A 16,638-nucleotide genomic window follows, 5' to 3' on the forward strand; every position below is an offset into this window, starting at 1 on the left:
TTTTAATGTTCCTGTTAGTGCTGTTGAGTCAATTCCGACTCCCAGCGACCCTGTGGACAGCAGAGCAGAACCCTGCCCGGTCTTTTTGTACCATCCTCTCGCCTTCCAGCGCTCTATCAGACAATTCTCCGCTGCTCTTCACAGGGTTTTCATGGCCAATTTTTTTGGAAGTGGGTGGCCAGGCCCTTCTTTCTAGTCTGTCTTAGTCTGGAGTCTCTGCTGAAACCTGTCCTCCATGGGTGACCCTTCTGGTATTTGAAAAACTGGTGGCACAGCTTTCAGCATCACATCAACATGCAGCTGCCACAGTATGACAACCGACAGATGGGGTGGTGTGGTTCCCTGACCAGGAAACGAACCCAGGCCGCAGTGGTGAGCACGCTGAATCTTAACCACTAACCCCCAGGGCTGGCAAGTGTTCCTGTGTACTGTGTTCCAAATTTATCTCAATACAGATGAAAACTATGTGTGAAGTATATTCCTTCAAAGAAGAAAAAAAAACTGCCACTGACATTTTACCTTTTATATTTTTAATAGATTTCTTAATACATGTACATATATGTAAATAAAAGTATACTGTCAAAGAGACAGGTTTTTAAGATGTCAACGTGCAGTAGGGATTGAAAAGACGTGATTCTATCCTGGAAAGGACACTGTGCTCAGTCAGACGTTAGTTCTGGCTTTAAAATATATCTCGACTGCAAACTTTGGACCGTAAATTTTCCATGTCTTCTGTTTATGGGGATTATCCAGTTCGCTTCTTGAAAGATAAAGCCTAGAATAGAAAAAAAATCATTACCTTTAATTTTGGGCTAAGAGGAAAGCCATGCAGCCGGGCCCGCTTGTTAGAGCTTTAGAAGAGACCTGGCCACGGTTAGGCTCAGCCCCTTCTCAGAGCCCGTCCTCCCACCTTCTCTAGGGAGACGCAAAGTATCTTAATCCTCAGTAACACAGCAGTAACAACATGTCGTCAATTCTTTTAACATTGCCTGTAATGGAGTTAATGACATCTGGGTTTAATAAAATAAGTTTCTATATGTGACAAATCAGCCAGAGAGACTCGATGTGTATTAAAACAGAGTAATAAAATACTGAGTGTCTTTCAAATGATGAAGCTGGCATTTTCAGCTGATTAAGAATCTTGTAACTAATAAAAACAGCTTTACTAGGTAGTATGGAAATTTAAATGTTAAATCTTTAGAAACACATAAGTGAGGAGAAAAGTCATCTAATTTGTTGCCTCTCCCATATGATTATGGTGTTTTAAAGGAAAAAACTGTTCTTAGCAAGAACCACTTTTCAGGAGTAGCATCAAGTGACGTTCTGCCCAGATGTCTATATGAGGGACTTTGTTCCTGTTAGGAATCAAAGTTTATTGTTTGCAAACATCTAGGGAAAAAATTGCTAGAAATTTTCCATTAAATCCAAACTTCAGTCTATCAGAACCCATTAAATGTGTGTTGTTGTAAGTGTGTAGGCTGGATGTTCAGTTCAGTGTTGCCTCACTGGACTTGTGTGATTAGATGTAGTTCAGGGTTGAAGGAAAGACTAGGCTTGCATGTAGTGAGAACTATCAATTCATGCCACGTACAGTCACAACCACTTCTTCAAAACTCACCTGCACAAGGTTTTGGATATTACTTTCCTTTTGTATTTCATGGTATGGTGATACCAATGATCTGAAATTTTCAGCACCACAAAACATACTCCTTAAAGTGAAGAACTTATAGACTCAGGAATGAGTTTCCAGATATGGTAGAAGATTCTTTGGAATAATAATCTTCAAATCAATTAATTTTTAAAAAAGCTTTCCCAATTTAGTTATTAGAAAATCATTTTAAATGGGAGACTATTAATGATTTTTTTAGCTGTCTTTATGGTACTTATTGTGTCTTATAACTTCTGCCATTGATATAAATGAGTCAATCAGCTTTTAAAACTAGCTGAAGCCTTGCTAGATGATGCCTTCTTTTGGAAGAGAATTTGGTGGTGGCCGGTCATCAGTACATCAACACATACTGAGGACCTGCCATATTCGAGGTACTGAGCAGACTCATATTAAACTTCCATGGGAGGGATTTAGCACCACACCCGAGATCTGATTAGAATACATTTTAACTTATAATGCAGTCCTATGGTATAGACCTTGAGGATGATGCAACAGGGGGTCTCAAGAATAACCATATTTTTTAAATACTCAGATTAAGATGAGTAAGGCAATGAAGAGTGGTGACTAGAGGACTTTTTGGTTTCTATAAATTGAGCTTAGGGTAATCAGCAAAAGACTTGCCATTTCACCTTACACATACATTGAAGATGAAGGCATTTCTACTGGATTATATCATAGCCATACCTGTTTTTCATGAATGATGTATGAAACCAGAAGAAAAACGGGCATTTGTCATAGTACTTAGGAATATTCTAAAAAGACATGGTTTAAAAATAAAAGGTTATTTTTCATAGTAAAATTGATACCAAGAACTAATCATTCCAAAGTGATTAAAATTCCTTCCTTTATTCATGTTTATCAGACAATTGTAGCCATTAAATATGCAGCACTTACAGTCTTTAACATTACACTTAACACGCAAAGGAGAAGGCTTTAAGAGACGGCTCTTTTTTTTTTTTTGAGGAAGATCAGCCCTGAGCTAACATCCGCCACCAATCCTCCTCTTTTTGCTGAGGAAGACTGGCCCTGAGCTAGCATCTGTGCCCATCTTCCTCTACTTTATATGCAGGACCCCTACCACAGCATGGCTTGTCAAGCGGTGCCATGTCCGCACCCGGGATCCAAACCGGTGAACCCTGGGCCGTCCAAGCGGAACGTACGAACTTAACTGCTGCGCCACTGGGCCGGCCCGAGACTGCTGTTCTTTTGCTGTTTCTACCAAAAATTTCAAGGAAATCTATTTTTTCCGTGATAGGTATTTATAAATGTAGACAGTGGTCTTTTAATCTGGTTTAGATAGTGCTAAACAGAATCTACTAAGGATCTATGATTATTTATGCCCAAATATATTGTCCATTTCTACAAGGAGCAGCTGCATTGGATAATTAACCATCATTATTGATGATGATAAAAATACCTAAATTTTTTGAAAGTGCTTTCATCTCATGGCCCTGGAAAATCACAAAGGCCAGGTATTACTAATGTCCCCTGGGTCAATGCCGTTACACCAGTGCTTCTGCTTGGTGTAGAGACCACTGATAGAGAATTCAAACTGGTCCATTATTCAAGGGGTAACCATCCACTGTGGGAGCAATCCAGGTCACTTGCTTCAACATATTTACCATTTCAGTACTTAACAGATTCTCTCCCAACAGGGAGCAAGCAGCAGCTGAAGGAAGGCACAGGAAATAAGTTTTAAATTGATCAGCATATTTACTTATTGGCAGTTCTCTTTGGTGATTTAATAGGAAGATGAAACGACTGAGGCTTAGAAATTTGTTATATACAGAATAATACACATTTTTTTTGAGGAAGATTAGCTCTGAGCTAACATCTACTGCCAATCCTCCTCTTTTTGCTGAGGAACTGGCCCTGAGCTAACATCCGTGCCCATCTTCCTCTACTTTATATGTGGGACGGCTGCCACAGCAGGGCTTGCTGAGCGGTGCCATGTCCGCACCCGGAATCCGACGGTGAACACCGGGCCGCCGAAGCAGAACGTGCGAACTTAACTGCTGCACCACCAGGCTGGCCCTACTCACACATTTTATGACTATCAATATAAACTATATACATGATATTCAGAGTAATGACAATGGCAGACGTTCAGTTTTTCATAAAGTAAATATTAGATTAAAACTACCATTTACAATGTATTGTAAATCAATTCAGAGGAAAATAAAATCTCCCTCACTTTAAAGTATGTTGTAAATTATGGGGAGTGATTAATTTTTTTTTTTTTTTAGTTTGGCACAAGCTAGTGTTATTTTTTTATTTTTTTAATTTTTATTTTTTTCGGATGTACATCATATTTCAAATTCTGTATACATTACATCATGTTCACCACCCGAACACTAATTATAGTGCATCCCCTTGGGGAGCGATGTATTTTAAAGATACAAAACAAAAATGTGATCACTGCTATAGCGTAAAACATACCTTTGTTGTTTTAACATCTTGGTTTTTGTATTTTTTTCTTATTTGAAAGTTAATCCATGCAAATTGTATAGAATTTAGAAAAAACAAATGAGCAAGAGAATTTTAAAATTACATATGCTTTTCTTTTAAAAAAAAATTATAGATCTGACTTGTTGCTTTTCTTTTCTCCCTCTCCCTGGCTAGGGATTGACATCTCCTATCATCTCCCTTGTTGGGAATTGTAGCAAAGGAAATCCCAAACCAGAATCAAAGACCAGACAAGAATAATGGCATAGGTTGTTTCTTGATTACTCACGGAGGAAGAGAAAAATTGCACTTTCACGTCATCATACAGAGGTGGACAGTTAACAGGTGTAATTATTACTCTGTCTGTTTCCACATCATGATGTATCTGTGAATGAATACATGGAGTTCAGAACTATAAACCTAGCTAATAATGAGATAATGAGTAGAACAGTGAAGTTCACGTTCACTTATTGAGGCTTCCTATATTTATTGAGTACTCTTGGTCTCACAGCCCCATCACATGTATATCTACACGTTAATCATTATTTCTATAAAGTTGCAATACTGTTGTTTACATTTTTGAAAGGCTAACATATCTGAGGGTTATGGTGGGGCACTGTTGAAAAGCAAGTACTCAATTTTCTATTAGAGGTTTACCAAGTAAACTTTACTGTTGAATGTGTGTCACTCAATTTTCATATATTAGGAACATGCTAAGAAGCTCAATTTTAAAGTTGATATTCACATTCAAAAAGCAATGCATAATTGGTCACGTTCTATCCAAAATGTTGTGATTGCTGATGGGATCATAGGCCTTGTTCCTAGCAGACTGCTGGATGGAGTGGCCAAAGATATGTCAAGTTTCTGGAATGAGCAACTTTGAAGCTATACTGAATATTTCTGTTATTGCTTCATCCTTGTATAATAGTGGCACCACAGTGAGAAAGGTCTATACTAGACCTTGTGAAAAATACAGAAGAAGGTGCAGACTCAGTTGACGCTTCAGGGAGCTATACACATAAGGAACAATAGTAGCATGGCATATAATGACGTGTCAAGTTGTATGATGAAGACTGAGTGTGCTGTTGTGTGCTTCAGGGGAGGTTAACCAGAGGTATAGAATGATAAAGCTTCACTAAGGGGGTAGAAATTGAGTTGGCATGGAAGGACTTGTATAAATGAAGAAGAGCATTGAAAAGATAATCCAGTTCAGGCAGGAGGCAGCTGGGGGTGGTGGATGGGGCCAGAAAGGGGAAGGGGGAGGAAAGACCAACAAAAACATGAATCAGACATTATTGTGTTCCAAAGGCCAAAGGGGACCCAGTCTACTTGGAGTGGAGACTGCAGGTCAAGTTATGATGGAAATAAGCTCAGGTATGATAGGGCTGTATCTTGAGAGTTGAAGAGCCAGGGAAATAAGAAGGAAGTTGTTGAAGAATATGGTGGGGCATTTCCTTTGTGACAAAGTGGCCTGATAATTATCACATATAACATTTATTTAGTGATTAATAGCTCACAAAGCAACTTCAACTATATTATGTAATTTAATCCTCACAACACTTGAGATGTAATCTTTATTTTACAGATAAGAATACTGAGCCAAATATAGTAACTGGCTTTGACCATGGGCACTCAGTTTGTCTTCTGCTCTACCTATAAGCTTTTCACAATGAGAGCAGTATTTCAGGATGCATATTGCAGGATCCTATATACTGCATTATAAGGAGAAAGAAAAGGTAAGGAGATGATTGTAGAAATCTAGGCGTGAGCAAATGAGGTCCTAGACTAGGTGGTAGCAATGGGAACAGAAAGGAAGGGAGAGAGTGAAGAGAGATTTCAAAGGTATAATCAGCGGGAATTGGTGACTAACTGAATATAGGGGGCCAAGGCAAAGAGAGAACCAAAGATAATACCAAATTTGAAGGCCTGAGCGAGAGAATGCTGGTGTCATTTGCAGAAGCAGAGGAAAAGCTCATTTGATAACTACGGATCGACAAATGTGTTTGAATTGTTAGGGCAGAGACTGTCCATGTTGTAGCTCCAGTATCTATCACACAGTGGGTGCTCATAAATATATTGAGTGAATGAAAGAAAAAAATTATAGTTTAAGCCAGGGGGATGGATGAACAGAACCAATAATAGAGTATGTGTGGAGAGAAGAGCAGAAAGCCAAGGATCAGGCCTCGGTGAGTGCCCTCAGTTGGGAGTGGGGCACAAAAAGAAGGGAAAGGAGTGCTGTTGGAGAGGTAATAGTAGAACTAGAGACAAAAGCCTGAGAGAGAATTTTAAAAGTTAATTTTTCTTAGACCCATTAAGGAAGCTTGCTTATTGCTTCAGAAAAGGTCCATAGTCTTAGGCATTTCTCCAACATGTAAGAAAACATTGACTACCAGCTCCCATTGCTTTGGGTAAAGAGATTCCTCTTGCATTGTTTCTCACAGAGCAGTTCCATGGGACATCTGAGTTAGAATGACTTGGGACATCACTAAGTCTAGAGATTCCTGGGCCCCATTCCAAATTTCCTGAATTATACTTTTGGGGTGCAACCTAGGAATCTGCATCTTACAAGCTCCTAGGTGATTTTCATGCACACTAAAATTTCACAATCAGTGCCATCCAATAAAAGGACCATGAGGCAGCATCCCACAAAGCACAACCAGAAGGATCTACAACTAGAATATACACCTACGTACTGGCAGGGGGTGGGGGAGAGGCCTTTGGGGAGAAGAAGAAGAAAAATCAAATAAGATTGGCAACAGATATTAACTCAGGTGCGAATCTTAAAAAAAAAAACAAAACCAAAAGGATTCCTTTAAAAAGAAAAAATACTCTGGTAGATTCCTGGGAAACTGCTTGACATTTATGGAAAAATGAAAGACAATGCAACACTCTGAACTGAAAATATATTCTGGAAAATGCCCTGAAAAAACTAGTTTGAACAGTGAGTTTAATTTAGCTCTGACTAGGGACACTCAGTCGGATGGTAACCAGAAAGCAACTTGGCCTCTCTTTGTGGTGAGCACTGGTCTGGGGAGGTCAAGATGCTGATTTGACATTGAGATTGAGACAAATACCAGAATTTTCAGTTCACGTGCTTTCTCTTACCCTACAGTTCTTGGAAGCAGAACAGACAAAGACAATCCTTTTGCGCATTATTATTTGTACTTTCAGATCACGTCCATTTCCGTTTCCAACACCTGAATGAAATTAAAAAGTTAGGCTGGTTAGAGCAAAGATCAAAATGTCTCCCCAATTAAAATTATGGATTAAAACGAGAAAAGATTATCCCAGCTAACAACGTGTCAATATAGAAACATTTGGGACATGCATAGATTTTGTCTTTGAAGGACAAGGCTTTAAGCCCAAATCTGTCTCCTAAAGCAGACGTTATAAGGCTGGAGAAAAATAAAAAGTCATATAGGTCAGCTTCTAAGACTTAGAATCTCATCTTTTCATCTTTCTAAGAAAAAAAAATAGAAAAGGTGACTTGCAACCTTCCTTGTTAATGTGTTTCTTTCTTCAGACTTCTAATCATGATGTTTCTTAACAAATTTAAGTCCAGTTCCTAGCGCAGTCTCTGAAAATATCGAATAGCTGGGTCCAAACATTTCTACGGTGCTCAGGATGTATTTACAGACAGATGGTTTCTTGCTCCTTTTTCAATTCCAATGGCCCACTTCCCTTAGCATTTCCTCAAAGGGCTGGTTTCTCAAGCCTCCAATTAATTTTTATTGTTTTCCTTTCAACCCTGCATATTTCACTTAAATATGCATGGAACTAAAGGTACAAAACTAAAACAAATATTCAAATAAAGTCATATACTAATCATTCTTTTTTTTTTTTCCAAGGAAGATTAGCCCTGAGCTAACTACTGCCAGTCCTCCTCCTTTTTGCTGAGGAACGCTGGTCCTGAGCTAACATGCATGCCCATCTTCCTCTGCTTTATATGTGGGACGCCTACCACAGCATGGCGTGCCAAGCGGTGCCATGTCCGCACCCAGGATCCGAACCGGCGAACCCTGGGCCGCTAAGAAGCGGAACATGTGCACTTAACTGCTGCGCCACCAGGCCCCCCATATACTAATCATTCTTGATTGTTCATCTTATATTATGTTTGTGTTGCTTTCTCTAATACCGTATTATTTTTTTCATGTTTTTTTATAGCCTTTTTTTTTTTTTAAGATTTTATTTTTTTCCTTTTTCTCCCCAAAGCCCCCCGGTACATAGTTGTATATTCTTTGTTGTGGGTCCTTCTAGTTGTGGCATGTGGGACGCCGCCTCAGCGTGGTTTGATGAGCAGTGCCATGTGCATGCACAGGATTCAGACCAACGAAACCCTGGGCCGCCTTGCAGCGGAGCATGCGAAGTTAACCACTCGGCCACGGGGCCAGCCCCAAATACTGTATTATTGATTTGTCATTAGGAATCATGGTTTCTTTGCCTCAGCTCCCTCTGTCCTATTCCAGTTGCAAATCTTCTTCCTACTGATGTCTACCAGAGATCAGTAAAATGTAGAACTAAACTAAGTCAAATGCTTATCACATGACAAGAAAAGGGCATTGATTTATAAGCTTAAATTAATTCTCACACGTTTAAAATTTTTTAAATAATTGAAGTATACTTACATGACTTAAAAATAAAAGGTAAAACAGATGAAGTGAAAAGTCTCTGTCTCACCCATCTTCCCGTTTAGTTCTCCAGCCCCAAATAGATAATCACTACTATTAGTTTCTTGCTTTTCATGCATACATAATCAAATATGAATATATATTCTCCCAGAGAATTTTATATGTGTACACACACACAAATATGAATACACATTACTGCCCCCTTTTGTCTTACAGAAATTGTTGCATACCATAGTACTGTCCTGTACCTTGCATTTTTTTAACACACATTAAAAATTTTATTTAACTCCTTAATTAATAAGGAACCAGTAAAATGTTACAGCTGGTTCAAAGTACTGCACATTTATAGGCAAATAAGGAATGATGAATTTACAGATATAAAACTGTCAACAATCAATCACTTTTCACTGAACACAACTAATTTGCATTTCTATGTACAAAACTTATTTGCATTATTATCAGTTTTCTACAACTTACAGAGTTGTAGAATAGCTTAAAGACCATGAGAGGTGGAGGGAACCACGGAAGGGCACCCTAGACAAGATACTGCCTGTTTCAAAGTCTTCCACACTTTTTCCTGACAGTCTCCCATCCCCTTTCTGTTGTGATCAAAACAATCTGAAAGGAAGATTATTATTCCAAAAGAAGGCTGGTGTCATTAGGTTTGGCCTGATGATTTACATGGTGCAGCAAGAATTTTAACTTCCCATAGAGGCCTTCTTAAGTTGGCCCCACAAGCCTAGACCCACATTGTACTGAACAGCTGCTAAGGTCACAACTTTCTATCTGGAAGTCTTCATGAGGAATCTCAAATTGGACTTTTAAAATCCTCTATTTTATGTTAGCCCGAGATTAGGAAACCAAATGCATGAAATTCTCCATTTTTCACCTGCAGTACTTAAAAATTTGGGTTAGTTCCTCTGTTCACCACATCTGCACCTTATGGTTTTACTAAATGTCTCCACAGAGTTGAAATAAAATTCAAAATATTAAGAGAGAGGTCACAGTCTTAGGATACAATATCAGACTGGAACAACATATGAAATTCTAGAACTTATTAGAAACATTTCTAAGCTTAGGATTTTGAGAAACTAATCTTATTCTCATTGTTCATATTAGAGAAATGCATTAAAACTCCATTAAACTAGGAGGCCGCCCCGTGGCCGGGCAGTTCAGTCCGCGCGCTCCGCTGCCGCGGCCCAGGGTTTCGCTGGTTCAGATCCTGGGTGTGGACATGGCACTGCTCGTCAGGCCACGTTGAGGCGGCGTCCCACATGCCACAACTAGAAGGATGTGCAACGAAGATATATAGCTGTCTACCGGGGGGATTGGGGAAGATAAAGCAGAAAAAAAAAAAAAAGATTGGCAACAGTTCAGGTGCCGATCTTTAAAAAAAACTCCATTAGACTAAATGCCTGTTTGCCTGTTTTGAATAGTTTAATACTCACAGAAGTTTGTATAGATACTGTTATTCCCATTGTTAACAAAGAGGAAACTGAGGCAGAGTGTGCACTCAGGTACCATACAGGCTCTCACACCATCCAGTTGGTCTATAGTTGGGTTTAAATTTCTTAGAGGAAGAAACTGCTCCAACAGCCAACTGTGTTGCCTCTCACTCTGTGGAATAAAGCAGCCTTGCAGTCTAGCGTGCAGGGCCCCACTGAGTGTGGGAAGGAAGGGGAGCAAAGCGCTTCTGACCTCTACTGGGCAGCCTCCTGCTAGAACAGGCTGTGTTTCTAGGCTTTGCCTGCATGATGCTTGCTTGAAAATCTAGACCAAAATTTCCCACAGAAACAATGCTACTAGGTTGAAGTTGGTTTCAGAAGCCAGAAACCTACATAATCTGTTTGTGGTAATCCACCAAAATTCCTCACCACCACCTCTTGGTGGTGGTGATATGGGTGGGTGTGTGTGCATGGAGGAGGTATGTAAATAATTTGAAAAAAGCATTTTATATTTTAACAACTGTAATCTATCTTTTCAACTATGTAGTTTATATATATTTATTTAAAGATTCTTTCATTTGTAAATGATTGGATGAAATGTTAAAAAAAAATAAATATCTAGATCTTACTTTGTGTGACTCTTCAGAAGGCTGAAAACACTAGGCTGTCTGGGTGGATACCAATGCTCTGGCACCATTCCACCCATGAGAGGTCCAGCACTCAGCACCTCCTCATGGTCTGCAATCTGGCTGTTGCTTTAGGGATCAGAAGCCTCACCCCCTGCTGCACCTCTGGCAGTGAGAGTGAGGCCCTATCCCCTTTCTGCTGAGACATCCCTGCCTTCCCACCTCCTGGAGGTGAGCTGTGCAGGAAAGAGAGGTGAGTGATGGAGAAATAGAGACATGGGACTTGAGGCCAGTTCCTCTCCCTTCCTTCCTTTCTTTTCTTTCTCAAGTCCCAGAGATGGACGATCTGACCAATTTTCCTGCCTCCCTGGGCGGTGGTGGATCCCAGTCTCTCTCCATCATTCTTGAAGCAGGCAAACATCAATTCTTTTGAAGCTTATAAGGATTTTTACTCCTGGTAAAAATCAGTAACAGTTGGGGCGTTGAAAGACACCCGATACAGCCCAGGTTTCTCTCAACCCTTTCCAGGCTCATGTGGATTCAGGTAGGGAAGATCTAAGCACTGTCCCCTCAAGAAGCTTTCCCTGACCCCCAGGCTGGGTGGGGCCCAGACTCTGTGTGCTCCCAACACTGTGGTCAGCTCTTTATCTTTGTACTCATTCCGCCCCTCTGCTAACCACCCAGCGACTCCTTAAGGGCAGAGAAACACTAGCATGGGGCTGGCCCAAAGCAGGTATTCGGTAGTTATTTGTAAAAAGAATTTGTGGCAACAAAATTCATTTGCTGTTTGGGCATTTAAGACATCTTGATGGAGCTGCTGAGAGTGAGGGGGCTACAGGTGGAGGAGGGAGGGCAAAAGGAGAGACCAGGGTGGTGAGAAAACAAAGGGTCTCTGAAAGGAGTAGGTGAGAAAATGGTAGAGATGCTGCTGCCAAGACCATCCCTGAACTAGAGGTGGGTATGAGAGAGAAGTGGTCTCCAGGGCTCACAGGCCCTTCCTCTCTTCTGCATCAGAGGTTCCACGCTGAAAAGTCCACCTGGGCTGAGACCAGAGCAGCAATAAGAACAAGAGAAAAGGGAAGGGGATGGACCCCCCAAAGTGGTGATGGGAGAGGAACGGAGAAGATGTCTAAGGGTTGCTAATATGACCACAGCACTGCTAGGCCAATAGGAAATTCCAGGGGGAGGGGTTCATATGTGAGGATACATAAAAAGGCAACTGTGAGTTGGGATTGTCTGTTTTATATAACCGTAAGGGAAACTCTCTCGAATAGTAAGAACACTGGCCTTCCTGCCCAATTTTCCAATTATACTAAAGCACTTACCATGAATTGAATGAACAATAATTTTTTTTATCATAAGTATCCTTCTTGGAGGAAGATTCATATTGTAGATATTTTTCACAGCTGCAAAGTATCCAACATACCTATTCTGCAAAACAACAGAAGCCTCAGTTTAAGTGGAGATGAAAAGTCTAAAGTCAGCATTCCTGATTTTTTTTCTATACATAGAACTTGTTAAGGAGAGTAATTAATTAAGGAAACATTTATTGGATGACATTATATGAATCTACATACATGCCATTATAGGCGTTTTTATATATGTTGCCTCATGACTGAATATCTACCTTAAAAAAAGATACTGAACTAAGTGCTGTGGGGAAGGAACAAGAAAGGAGCCAGGTGTTGCTTATAGGCTGCTATGATTGAGAGGTTGACCAACCAGAACCAACAAAGCAGTTTCAACAACATTACAGTGAGATGCAGCTAACTGCAACTGTGAAAAAGGTCGATCCAAGGGTAGAAGCTTGACTGTGACGGAGTTAAAGGAAGGCTTGTGGTTTGGTGGAGAGTCGCCTCCTAGGCATGAGAGAACTGCAGATGTGAAAACTCAAGAGGAAGACTTCTCTAGGCCAGTGGTAGATACATATTCTTCTCTCGTTCCTTCACTTTGCATTTCCCCAATTCTATTTTCAAGGAAGCCCTGTCCTTTTTAGTCTAGTTCTTCTCCTGTGGCAGGCTGCTCACAAGGGCTCTCTCCTTGAATCTTTCTTCAAGAAGCTGAAGAGTTCAGGTACTGAATCAACTGGACTTAAAAGTTCGCGGACTCTTCTGCACCCAATGAGAAGTGTTAAATTAACTGCCATACTTTGCATTGGAAAGGGCCAGTCAAGGGAAGCGCTCTTGCAATTTCTTAACTCAGAGGTGGATGAAATGTAGTCTGTAGAATGGCCCACAATGCAGGGTCAGAATTTGATGGTATCTGAGAATTACCTCCCCACATGGAGGGAACTCTGTCCTGGGGCTTTGCCAACACAGCTCGGAAACCTGGGGCCGGGTCCTTGTATTGCTCTCCCAGTGAATCAGAAAAGATTCAGTTGTAGCCTAGGGAGTGCCAGTTCTGGACCAAAGTTAGAGAAACTGTGCATGACTACAGAAGAAATGGGGAAGGGAATCTGTACAGCGAGAGTCCTTGAAGGAGTTGCATCTAGCGTCCCCTTGGCTTCTGCCACTAGATTCTTGATCTTTCATTAAAGGATGTAACCCATCATGGCCCTAAAGCTGCTCTTACTCTCACTCTTCCTTCTCCTTCAGCCTAAAACAACAGGGTTTGTAACAGAAGTTAATAAGACAAGCATCTATTTAGTAAGCATTCACTACAAACAAAGGAGATACTATAAGAGGTGCTTTGGGATGCCAAGGTTGGGAAGATGGGTAAGACATGGGCCTTGTCTGCAAAAGGGGCAGAGAAGTCGCCACTTCAAATAGCTAGAGAATAATATAAAGTCACTTAGTCCCTAAAAGAAACACAAAGGGATATAAAAACTGAAAAAGCAAGAGACTACATCAGGCTGGGAAGAGAAAAGGACTCCAGGAAAAAGGGTCCACATGAGCAACAGCATGTGGGTATAAAGTGGTACCAGGCTGAGAAACAGCAAATGGTCCAAATGTGTTAGAGCGTAGGACATGTGAATGTACATTATGGAAGAAATGGTTGGAAAAATAAGATCTTGATGCCAGATTAAAATGTTTATATTTGTTGCCCTTGGCAGAGGGGAGCCATTATGGATTTTGAGCATGGAAATGTCATGATTAGAGCTGGGCTTCAGTAAGTTCAAGTGTTACTTTTAGCCTATAGCTTATTACTATCTTTTTTTTTTCTTGGGTGTGGCAGAAAAGTATCAGTGGATAAGGCTGAGTTCTTTTTCCCCAAACTAAATTTCTAGAGCCAGCAGTTACTAAATTTCCAGAGCCAGCTAACAAGGCCAAGGTTATCTATTCAGCTCCCATCACTTCATTCAAAGAAAACTTTCTTTCACAGCCGCATCCACATCTACTTAACAATTGCCAACCAACTCTCACTTCGGTTTGAGAGGCAATATAGAAAAGGCAAAAACAGATGAGATGCTGTGCAGAGGATGGGAAATAATGGGCTTCAGAGTCTGACAGATCTAGACTTGAGTTCTTGGTTCAAAAAAATTTCGCTGAACTTCAATGTTCTAATCTGTAAAATGGGAATCACAATGGTGCCCTCTCATGGAGTTATTGAGAGTATTAAAGGAGATAATGAATACAAAGCACTTAGCGTGGTTCAACAAAGTCTAGTATGTTGTAAACTCTATAGGATAAATGTCCAAGTTCCTTCAATAAACAAAGTACAAGGAATAAAGAAGAGAGATGGAAAAGCTATAAACTAAAAGAGACTTAACAGACAAAGAAACCAAATGAAATGTGTGGCCCTTGTTTAGACCCTGATTGAAACAAACTAAATTTAAAAAAAGATTTAAAGATAATTGTGGAAATTTAAACATGGAGTAGACATTTGAAATTATTAAGATATTATTAAGGTATAATATTCTTAGATATGATAAATGGTTTTAAGGGTTTTTTAAAGAGTCTTTATGTTAGATGTCACACTAAAATATCTGTGGGATAAAATGATCTGATGTCTGGGATTTCCTTCAAAATAATCCAGGTATAGAGAAAGGATGGAGAGTGAGTGTGTGTGTGTGTGCACACGCGCGAGGAGAATGGGGAGAGAATGGATGAAACATGGTTGGCTACATGATGAAATGATTGTTGAAGTGGTGAGGTGACTGTAAGGAATTTATTATATGATTGTCTTGACTTTTTGTGTGTGTGTGAGTAAGTTTCACCCTGAGCTAACATCCATTGCCAATCTTGCTCTTTTTTTTGCTTGAGGAAGATTGTCCCTGAGCTAACATCTGTGCCAATCACCCTCTACTTTGTATGTGGGATGCCTCCAAAGCATGGCTGATGAATGGAGTAGGTCTGCACCTGGGATCTGAACCTGCAAACCCTGGGCTGCAGAAACAGAATGTGTGGAACTTTAATCACTTGGCCATAGGCCGGCCCTGTCTTGACTTCTTATATTTGAAAAAGTCCACAATAAAATGTCTTCAAAAGGAAAAAATAGGGTAATAGCATATATTTCACATGGGTTGTCTGAATATTAAATGAGCTAATATATGTAAAAGTACAATAGTGTCTGGTATATAATAGGCTTTTGAAAAATGTTAATTTCCTCTTTTCTCTCTGTTTAAAAACACAGCCTCCCCATCTCTCTTTCTCTCTCTCTCTCTCACACACACACATGTGTGCACATACACACTTGTGATGTTCTGCAAGGGCTGAATTGTCCCAGTAGGGGTTTGTGAAAGACTCAGTTCCTTTCTGCAGGGAAATAAAAGGCTGATGACTTTAGATATTTTCAGAGGTCTGGAACCTTAGAATTGGACCTTCCTACTTTGGGAGGGGAATCAACTCCTGAATTCTGTAAACAATAACCAATATAAAATGGAAAGCAGGATGCTCTGGGGAGAACTCAGTGCTTGCAAAGCACAGGCATGCCATAGGCATGGCTCTCGGGCCCTGGGAAGGATCCAGGCCTGTCACGGGGCACCCAAGTGCTGCTACCTGATCACCAAAGGAGAAAAGTCTAAATGAAACTAAGTAATAGGCACCAATCTTAACCAAATTCCCCAAAGAACCCACCTTTTTTTAAAAAGAAACTTACCTGGGAAGGAGTTTCTACTCCCTGAAATTTAGAGCTGCTGGTTTTATCTGTTCGTCGTTCTCCAAAATAATAAAGGCTCTCCTATAGAAAAGGGGACAATCCAATCATGGCTCATTTTCACTCTCCTTTCCTATATAAGGTACTCTTAAAGTTTCCAAGGCACATTATTTCCTTAAATCAGCGGTCTTTGGGCAGAGGCTATCCAATACAACAAAACTAAGAAGGCAACATGAAGATCTGCTCTCATCCAAAGGCTGATAAAGACATGGGGTTTCAGAGCTGGAAAGACCTTAGGGATCATCTGGTCCTTCTTCCTACCTTTCCATTTTACAAATGGGGAAGACTGAGACCAAAAGAAAACCAAGTGACCTGTCACGGAGACGTATGCAGCCAGTTGAGAGAGCACAGGCCCAGAGCATAGGTCTCTGGCTCTCAGTCTAGGGCTCTGGGTCAATGGCTTTTGATCTTTGTATTTTTTTATTTATTTTATTTATTTTTTTTTGAGGAAGATTAGCCCTGAGCTAACTACTGCCAGTCCTCCTCTTTTTGCTGAGGAAGACTGGCCCTGAGCTCACATCTGGGCCCATCTTCCTCTACTTTATATGTGGGATGCCTACCACAACATGGCTTGCCAAGCGGTGTCATGTCCGCAGCTGGGATCCGAACCGGCAAACTCCGGGCCGCCAAAGTGGAATGTGCACACTTAACCGCTGTGCCACCGGGCCGGCCCTGATCTTTTTATTTTTAAAGCTACAATCTACATTAATAAACCTAGGACACACACACAC

The 16,638-nt window shown here is 40.5% G+C and overlaps 2 protein-coding genes across 3 annotated transcripts in view; one reads left to right on the plus strand and one right to left on the minus strand.

The window, feature by feature from the left end:
• LOC138918380 (mitochondrial ornithine transporter 1-like) overlaps positions 1-16,638 on the plus strand; it is a 132,316-nt gene that overhangs the window by 9,516 nt on the left and 106,162 nt on the right. The gene's annotated exons all lie outside the window — the stretch shown is intronic.
• LOC138918367 (uncharacterized) overlaps positions 509-16,638 on the minus strand; it is a 201,741-nt gene continuing 185,611 nt past the window's right edge. Inside the window, exons 55-60 of the mRNA XM_070239620.1 lie at positions 15,851-15,931; positions 12,139-12,244; positions 7,220-7,311; positions 4,404-4,499; positions 2,354-2,421; positions 509-775 (exon numbers count right to left, since the gene is read on the minus strand). Of these exons, the coding sequence (XP_070095721.1) occupies positions 664-775; positions 2,354-2,421; positions 4,404-4,499; positions 7,220-7,311; positions 12,139-12,244; positions 15,851-15,931 (555 nt within the window). The 3' untranslated portion in view covers positions 509-663. The remainder of the gene's footprint in view (positions 776-2,353; positions 2,422-4,403; positions 4,500-7,219; positions 7,312-12,138; positions 12,245-15,850; positions 15,932-16,638) is intronic.

The sequence above is a fragment of the Equus caballus genome, chromosome 17 (assembly GCF_041296265.1).
Source record: "Equus caballus isolate H_3958 breed thoroughbred chromosome 17, TB-T2T, whole genome shotgun sequence".
In the NCBI taxonomy this organism is placed as follows: Eukaryota; Metazoa; Chordata; class Mammalia; order Perissodactyla; family Equidae; genus Equus; species Equus caballus.